We start from the raw sequence: 9924 nt of genomic DNA, 5'->3' as shown, positions 1-9924 counted from the left end.
CCCGAAGAGTTGTTGTTGCATTAAACAGGAATCTTCTTATCCATCAACTAAATTGTCAAATTCACCTGCTATTTGCTGGGAATGAGCAATATTAGCTGGATTAAAATGCTACAACGTTAAGAAATGTCTGCTTATTTAATGCTATAATGGTTTATTTTCTTGACAATAAAGCTTTAGATGGCTCTGTCCTAGTGAGTCTCTAATATATAATTATTATTATTATTGATGCAAATTTGGGTAATTAAGCGACCCCATGAACCAGCCCCGCTTTTTGCTAGGAGCATTATTCTGAACTGACAAGCAGCAGAAAGATGCTACAATAGAGGAAGGGAGGAGGGAGAGAAGGGACGGGCTAAGTTCCTGTCTATAGCTACTTTATTCAAAGCAAGCTCTGGGATATTGTACAGTGCACCCCTTCCCACATCAAGAAAGAAGCAGAGATGAACTGTCTCCTCTCACAGAGTTTACCATCTTTAGATGTCCATCAGCAGTCAGAATTTTTGCTCATTTGTGATTTTATGAAGTGACTCTAATTCCAACCTTCAGCATGGGCTAGCTGAACAGTAAACTATGGATTAAGAAACTGCAATCCAATGAATTATTTACTTGGATCTCACTTCAAACTTAAACAACTAAACTACATTTCCCAAATGCATTTTATCCATGAGAGATTTTCTTGCATTGAACATGGACCTTACGGTCCTAGGACTTTTTATCCTTTGGTGAAACTGGTATTATGGGACAAAATGTGTGGAGACAATGGTGGTGACTAGCTAGAATTTGTAACGAGAAATGTCAGCTTACAACTAAGCCTCCTGGGTGTTCATTTGATTCATTGTCGAGTAACTCTTTTCAATTACAGATGAAGACGTACCATTTTGAGGATTCTTAAGAACCTTTGATAGTCAAGTGAGCAGAAGACTATCACAGTATACGCTATGGAGAAGTAAAGAAAGAACATGTTCAATGAGACTTATTCAGATGATTCCAGTATGGATTACTATTATTATAACTACAATAATTCCTTCTCTGAAGAACCACTTTATCTCTTTCCTGTAAAAGTGCTAACAGGGATAACCGTCACATGCGTCCTTCTGTTTGTCATAGGGATACTTGGAAACATAATGACTATGCTAGTTGTGTCAAAATACAAGGATATGAGGACTACCACCAACTTGTATTTGTCTAGCATGGCTTTCTCAGACCTCCTGATTTTTCTCTGCATGCCACTTGACCTATATAGGCTCTGGCAGTATAGACCCTGGAATTTTGGGAGCCTCCTCTGCAAACTCTTCCAGTTTATTAGTGAGTGTTGTACATATTCTACAATCCTAAATATCACTGCACTGAGTGTGGAGAGGTACTTTGCAATATGTTTCCCTTTGAAAGCCAAGGTTGTCATCACTAAAGGGAGAGTGAGAATGGTCATCTTTGTCCTTTGGGTAGTATCGTTTGTAAGTGCAGGACCCATCTTTGTCCTGGTTGGGGTTGAACATGAGAATGGGACAAACCCTCTTGACACAAATGAATGCAAGGCTACAGAGTATGCCATCAAGTCTGGGCTCCTCAATATCATGGTGTGGACCTCTAGTGTATTCTTCTTTCTGCCTGTGTTTTGTCTCACGGTCCTGTACAGCCTGATCGGCAGAAAACTCTGGAGAAGAAAGAGAGATGCTATGGGGCCAAGTCTGTCTCACCGAGACAAGAATAACAAACAGACTATAAAAATGCTAGGTATGATTATGTTGTTCTCTTGTGTGTTGTGGCTACAGTTATTCACCACCTATTGGCATATACAAGCCGGGGGAGAGAGGGAGTGAGGGAGGGCACCAAGGTAACTGCTCCTTTTGAGAAGTAAGGGGAACTTATGTTTGGCTGGGAGCAGGGGCTAACTGAGGGGCCACCTCCACTCTGTCCCCACAAACCTTTACCCAAACTTTTAAAAAAACAATTGCCAGGATCACCACTTGTTAAGCTTGCTACACATACAGGGAAAAGGAGCATTTAACTGTTCTTTCTATCAGGCAAGAATTAGGACATAATTTTTAGTGTCATAGCAGAAGCTGAATGCCTAAATGTGCGCAAGTTTTTGTCCTTTGTGCAAAATGGATGCTTCTATATTTGTGTAAATGTATGTGTCAAGCTTTTAAAATTTGTCATGAAATGCAGCAGTGCCCTTCCTGACTTTGGGCTCTGGAGTCACCGTTGGCACCTCTTGAGTTATAGTGACTTGTACAGTTAACTTATAACAATACATATGAAAAATAATACATTTTGTGAGACAGAGATAAGCATATATCCTGTTTTAACTGATTCTTGAAAACCATAAAGATGTTTGTTAATTCTGTAGGTAAGCTTTTAGATAATCTAAAAACTATGACTCCCATCAATCTCGGATCATCAGACAGCAGTATTTCTTTTATGAACATCTTAGTACCAATTCATGTTTTTCGTTTAAACTTTTTATAGAACCCTTTTGATACAACCTCCCCCCCCCCCCCAAAAAAAAAAATAAATAAATTTGTCCAAGGAATATTAAGTTGTAGTTAAGTAGAATAGTCTTTAGAATGTTAAGTAATCTTAACAATCTGGAGAACAGTAAACTTTGCCAGCAGGCAAGTGACTACCATAAGTCTTAGCAAGCTGGCAACCTGCTCTCCCATCATATCTTCTGGTAAAATATCTCACATTATGGTATTGCTAAAGAATGGCAGTCTATGGCAGCTTTTCTACAATAGGTTACAGTCTTACAGTCCAGGGACATATCTTACAGTCCAGGGACAGTACCAATGTCAGTGGTTCTTAATTACTGGTCCAGGGCCTAAAACTTTATCCCTATGCAATGGGTTCTAATTATTTGGAATAAAATCACCATATTTGTCCGACTCCAGGCACCTGTCCACTGTTTACTGTAACAGCACTGCCTCTCCCAGTGCTGTACAGACTCATTTGACATTCTGAAGAGTCTTAATTGAATTAATGTTAAACAACTAAAGAATTTGTGATTGAGCTAATGGCCGGCAAAATTTCAGAGCTGCGTAACTAGTTCAATAGTTGAATGTTTCCAGCCCAACTAGCTTGCTCCATATGGTTATTCACTAAACTTCTAATCACAGGGAATTTACATCTCAAACGTAGATTTAAGGCCAATGCAGCTTAGATGAAAACATAGGTAATTAGTCCATTTATGCATATTACGACTTTACCTCCAAATTATGAGGTTTATTTACTAAACAATAAATTGTCGTGAATTGCAAATATAGGCTAAACGATCCAAGCAATGATTATAGAGTTAGCTTATTTAATAATAGTCTGCTATTGAATTTTTATATAAAAATATATATAGATATATATTTTTTTATTAATATATATATTTTAATGATACACAGCCAATTTTATCTACATGTCTCTGCTTGATTTTCAAACACTATAATTCAGTATTTTGTGAATATGAATGAAATCTATACTTAATAATCCTGAGTGATTTTAATACAATAGGAGGTGAGGAGGATTTGAATGGTTAAATAAGATTGGGAGTTTGCTTTTCAGGAATTCATTTGGCTATGACAGACATCAGATAGCCCTTTTTCCCCATACTTTCTCCATTTATTACATTAACTGTCTCGATGCTGGAGTGGTGAACCCATAGGAGTAACACAATTCTCAAAGTTAAAACAAGTTGTGTCATAAATACATTTTCCTACATTGAAATCTCATATGAATTCTTGCTGGGGATTATAGCTCAGTAGCTCAATAGTGTCCAAAGAATGTTCTTCTGTATTTTAAAATAGCCACACGCTGAGTTTTCCCATTAAACTCTGAGCTGAAAGGAACATTTTATGGTCATTTTCCAGAGCATAAAACGTCAATTTTTGCTCTGATTATAATGGGAAAACTCAGCTTGTGGATAAAAAAAACAGTTCATATCAGTTTGTGATCCAGCAGAATATTAGTGGATCTGCGTACCCTAATGGAGAGGTAAACCTTCCTGTTTCTGAAACTGAATGTTTTTAAAACAAAGGCAAGCAAAATAATTGTTTGTCTAATACAAATGTTTAGCACCGTGTTCCCATAGAAACGTGTAATTGGGCTCTGTAGCTACCCATGGCCTTTTATCTTATTGGTTGGGCGTAATGTCCCTTGAGCCCATGCTTACGATTTTGAAAATAAGAGAAACTTGTAAAAAAAAATCCCTGTTTCTTTTTCTTTGCCACGTTCTGTCGTGCTACACTGCATCTTTTGAAATAGGAGGCAAATGTCTTTAAAGGGTTACTCCAACCATGGTAACCACTACAGTCCGGGCTTCGGGACTCCTCTCCTTCTCAGTGGCATGCTTCCAGCTTCTACAGAACTGAAGCCAGAAGCAGCTCCAGTCACCATTCATTGGTTGAGAAGGTCAACTGGACGCTTTTAGCCAGCTAACGGTACAATTGTACAGAACTGACATTAGCCAGACCACGACGTTTGTTCCCAGCTGCATAATGATACTCCTATAAGGCTACTGGAGGTGGACTTTCACAGCCAAGTGGTTAAATTCGGTATGTGTTGTGTAACTCCAGGCACCACCATCACTTCAAATCACTTAAGTGGCCATGGGGCTTGGATTAACCCTTTAAAGCTGTTGCAATGCACATTCACAATTAAAATGGTCAACAATAGGTGCAAAGCTACAATAGAGTTGTAGGAAGCAATGTTATGTCACTATATGCAGACGTACAAAACTGACAAAAACATGCAACTTCCCAGTGCATTGCAGGCAGATAAGTTAAATGCAAGCTTTACCAAAGTCCTCAGGCTTTGTGGGTGTTACACTACTGCAATACCCACCTCTGGTCTGCCTGCGCTATTCCTGCATTGTGATTTGATCTGCCTGGGATCACTTCCCTAAACAGGGCAATCGTCCTCAACTGGCATCTAAACAGAGTCACTCCATTCATATACTGCGTAGTTGGACTACCAGCTTTGGCTAGGGAGTAACCATAGAAACCACAGTGAGGGCTCTGGCTTTGCTGTATTTGGAGAGCAGAAGGACTGTCTGTAGGAACTCTTTAGCTCTCACTGTCAGTCATTTCTTCAGAACAGAGGGCTGTGCTGAAGAATTAATTGATAGGTAGGAGAAAGAGAATTGTATTGAGAATACCTCTATGTTTTAAATTAGATATTTACACTGAATATATATTTAATGTCTGTAGATGCTGGCAGCCTGTGTTAATGAAGAGTTTTCCTATAAAACCATTGTCAAATACATAAAAAAAAAAAATACATCAGATACTGATTTCATTGTCATATCAATCCTTTGACATGCATTTTGTGTCAATTCATTGTTGTGCCAATACGTGTGAATGTTTGCCGAAAGCTGAGAGTTTCAAGCACCAGTGGCCCCTGATGCCCCCCAACTATCTTTGGACTCTAGGGCCAGCTTTACATACCGTTACTTACAAAGTACTGATATCTCTGGGTCTTCATTTTAGGTGCCGCCATCTTCAGTTTTCTAAGATGACGGCACCCAGGAATGGCATTATCTACCCATAGATGGATGTGTGAAAAGGGGATCAGGTACTTCCACTCAATTGACTCCAAGGATTGGGCGAGAGTCAGCAGTGAGGATGAGTTACGCACCGCTACATGATGTGACATGATGCTGAAGGGAGGTACATGGATCCAGGGTCAATTACAAAGTTGACAAAAGCAGTTTGACGAAAGCTCCAACCTTTCTCAACTTTTGTCTATCTTCTCTTATACAAAGTAGTCCCTACGTTTCCTTATGTATACCTTTAAAATAAAGCATATTTAAAAAAAATAAAAAAAATAAGGGGGCCAATTAAGGGGGGATATGGGACATGCTGATATAAAAAATAAAGTGGCAGATCTACTTTAACATGGCTGTGAGACCCCACCTTAACCTTCTGCCATCATATTGCTCTTTCTAAACTGTCTTTTGCTGGTGTTGATAATTTTTAATAGTGCATGCTTAAAATGTGGTATTAAGTTTATGGTACGCATATGATAACATTTTGTTTATTCCTGTAACGTAAAACTGCCAGTCACAATATGAAACTTGCTCAGTTTCTCTCCTGGTCTCTCACAACTTATACAGCTCAATCACGTCTAATTTGTCACAATGCCAGCATTACATTTTGACAGCAGTAAGGAAAATCAAATTGAAAGGGAAACAAAGAAAAGGGGGTGGTGACAATAGTGAAAGCAATTATTAGTAAAATGGCAATCCCCCCAGAGAAGAGACAGGAATGGTGATAGGGCACAAATACCTCATTAGTTCATGTAAGAACTCTATAGTTATTGTCTTTAAAGGTACACTCTAAGCACCAAAACAGCTTTAACTTAATTAAGTGGTTTTAGTGTATAGACCATGCAGTCGCACTGCTAAAGGGAATCTATAGTGTTAGGCAGTGGCAGTGTTAGCCCTTGGGTCCCCTCCCCCCCTCACTCACTCAGCCCACCCTCCCCTGGCAGATGTCCCTTGGAGCATGGTCGGCACTCCGCCTCCTCCAAAATCACCTATAAGTAGGCTAATGCACATGCACGCCAAGCACTGTGAGCTCATTAGGTGTCCTAATGCAGAGCATGAAGATGTCCAGCATCATTTTGGGGACCAAAATTCCATTAGCAACCAGGAAGTGCCTGTAGTGGCTGTCTGATTGACAGTCAGTAAAGGCAGTCTTAGTCCTGCAATGTAATTATTGCAGTTTCTCAAAAACAGCACGTACACTACACCCACACCCCTTCAATGAGATGAAGTGGTCTGGTTGACTATCGTGGGCCTTTAAATCACTTTGTTTATGCAGACATAGCTACACCTCCCCTGACTGAGACTCCCACGTCCTGAAAAAGAGATTAAAGAAGCACTACAAGCACCATAACAACTATAGCTCATCAGTAGAGCCGTGGCACCCTCCTATTGCAAGGAGCGATCAGCTGATGCTCTCAGCCAATGAGCTAAGCCCTGTTTTTGTTGAGGCACTTATAGCTCATAGGAGATGGTAGTAGGGGGCTTTGACTGGTAGAACCCAGGTAAGAAATCAAAACATTCAAAAACTATGCGAGCTGTAGTGATTATGGTTCTTGGATTGTTTATTTGATTTATTTAGCTTCCCTTACTGCACAGTGTGTTTAATTTAGAATTTCTTATCTACTGCTCTGTTGCCAGCTAAAGCAGTCTCCTGTGTGTTATTCAAATTCAATTAACATACAGGAGACAAGAACTTCTAACGTAAACACACTATGCTGTACAATTTAAACCTTTTTTCATGAAGACTGTGTGAGTCAAGGCCTGGGAAGTTGTGACTGGGGCTACATAAACAGAAACATAGGTGATTTTACCTCGTGAATGGCAGAGATATCCTAATACTAACAGTATTTTTGAGTTACAATTCCCTGCTCTTGAAAGGCCGTATTAATTCCCCAAAACATATATACAACTTTAGCTGGACAAATAATTAAGGTACCAAAATAGGTTGCAAATGGAAAAGCGCAGCCTTTGTCAAAATAGTCTGCGTTCCATAATCCCACCAATCTAACTGTGTGGTTGTAACCGTTACTCTTTGAAAACATTCAAATGCAAATTTTCAACAATAGATGCTGTGAATTCAGTCACGCATTATTTATAGTTATTTCGATGTGAAACTATGTGTATGCATAGTAATAACATAATATTCCTTTAAACACTGTTTATACCAAAAAAACAAGATAATGTTCCGTTCTGAATTCCTCTAAACACATGAAAATCTGCACATATTGTTTATCACGCAAACAGAGCAGGAAAGAATATTTATATCACAAGAACAGCTGGGAGACACATTGCCAAAAGTTGACCAGGGAATGTAAACATTTCAGGCAATATAACAGATATGGAAAAAATGTTGGTATTTTCCCAGCTTGGCATATTTTGGCCTACATTTTTGGATTGCCAACAATTCACAGTTTAGTGCAGGGGTAGGTAACCTTTGGCACACCAGATGTTGTGGACTACATCTCCCATGATGCTTTGCTACCATTATGGGAGAGTAGGCCACAACATCTGGAGTGTGGACGCTTGCCTGCCCCTGGTTTAATAAATTCTCTGACAGTGAACACTTTCAGGCTGCAAATTTCCGAGATTATATAAACACTTTATTTGAGTACTGCTTCATCTGGCAGCAAACGGCTAAAGTTAGCATTCACGCTAGTTTCCATATTTTCTTTATTCTCCCACACCCAGTGACAGGATTCACACAGGGATTTATTCACTAAACTGAGAGTTTAAAAAGAATTGATGATAATTGGACATGCTAGACCAATATAACCAAAACTTTGGCCAAACATTGGTAATTACCTTCTTAATTTGAAAAAAGGTGTACATTTATATATTTTTTCACTTCTTCCATTGGTAACTGGAATCGGGTTATTCACTAAAGTGAAAATTGCCAGGAAATCAAAGTGAATTTAAAAATGTAGAACAAAATATGCAAATTAGAAAAATTATTTAAAAAGAAATACAAATTCAATTTTCAGTTTGACTATTTGGCCTTAAATGTAAGATTCACTTTGAATATACTTGGAATTTCCAGCTATTAGAACATTAGTAAATATCTGTGTAAATGCACAATATGTTCTGCCTGGTGTCACTGTGTAACACGGACTCTCTTTTCTCTTCCAGCCGTGGTTGTGTTTGCCTTCATTCTTTGCTGGTTGCCCTTTCATGTAGCACGCTACTTGTTTTCCAAATCGTTTGAAGCTGGTTCCTTGGAAATTGCTGTGATCAGTCAGTATTGTAACCTGGTCTCTTTTGTGCTGTTCTATCTAAGTGCTGCCATCAATCCGATCCTATACAACATTATGTCGAAAAAATATCGCGTAGCTGCTTGCAGGCTTTTCAGACTGAGGAATAATTCACGAAAAGCCCCTTATACAACAAATGATGAAAGTTCTCCTGCTTGGACAGAGTCCAATATTAGCACGTGACAAGAACAATCTCCATACGGGAAATGTGGTCAAATGTTCACAGGTCGACAAAGAATTCATACCGCACCAGAAAACATTGCCAAAACCAATGAGTGGACGCTTAATTTGCACAGGCACTAAATACACAGGGTTAATCACTAAAGTGAGAATTCAAAATTATAAAAGATAGCGGTTCTGCTATCTCACCCTTAGTTGTTAAATATAATTTTTAATTTATTCTGAAGTCTCACTTTAGATAATAGTGGTAATGTTTGAACTCAGGATTTGAATAAAAAAAAAAAAGAATGTTTGAGTGAATGTTCCTGTGTGAGTGAGGACATTTAATTTATTTATGTTTTTTTTCTTTTAATAAAATATTAGACAAATATTTTTGTATGAAATAGTTTCTAGAGATAAAAGAGTTGAATTCATATAAATGGTGTTTCAGAAAAAAAGTGAATGCATGTCATACACTCCGTTAATCTTTGATTTGGTCAAATTAAATGGCACAATAACATATGCTTACTACCGTTTCCTAAGAAAATATGGCTTATGACAAAACTTTACAATTGCAGCGGTCATTTGTATCCTAAACTGCTGGAAGTTCTCTCACTCCTTCTAGGTATTAAGGTGGACCCTCAAATCTGTACTCATGCGTTGTGGACGGCCAAATGTTGTCCAGCCATAACTCCCATAACTTCTAAACATTGTAAGAGCACTGAGAGTTGGGGTCTGACAAAAGATGGAGGACTACAGAATGGCTATCCATGTTTCAGTGAGTGATTGAGATACTACTTAATGTACTGTCAGTTTAGTGTGTGGAGTGCCGCTAAAAAACATTCATTATTGTGACACATTTGTTCTGCTTCTGTAACCCCTAAGATTTTCTCTTCAGAGACCATAGGTCAATATGTTCAGTAATGTCAAATGTTCTAGTATAATCAGTTGGGGAGCATGATAGAACAATTCTAATAAATATATTAT

At 38.5% G+C, this 9924-nt stretch overlaps 1 protein-coding gene across 1 annotated transcript; it reads left to right on the top strand.

Moving 5' to 3' along the window:
* Positions 1 to 435: 435 nt before the first annotated feature.
* GHSR (growth hormone secretagogue receptor) lies at positions 436 to 9271 on the top strand. The gene is made up of 2 exons (XM_063441044.1): positions 436 to 1734; positions 8657 to 9271. Exons 1-2 carry the CDS (start codon positions 960 to 962, stop codon positions 8959 to 8961), a joined length of 1080 nt encoding a protein of 359 aa, XP_063297114.1. The 5' UTR covers positions 436 to 959; the 3' UTR covers positions 8962 to 9271.
* The last annotated feature ends 653 nt before the right edge of the window (positions 9272 to 9924 follow it).

Source organism: Pelobates fuscus, chromosome 2 (genome assembly GCF_036172605.1).
Source record: "Pelobates fuscus isolate aPelFus1 chromosome 2, aPelFus1.pri, whole genome shotgun sequence".
Taxonomy (NCBI): domain Eukaryota; kingdom Metazoa; phylum Chordata; class Amphibia; order Anura; family Pelobatidae; genus Pelobates; species Pelobates fuscus.
Note: the sequence above shows the minus strand (reverse complement) of the source record. Positions and strands in the feature narration are given on the sequence as shown.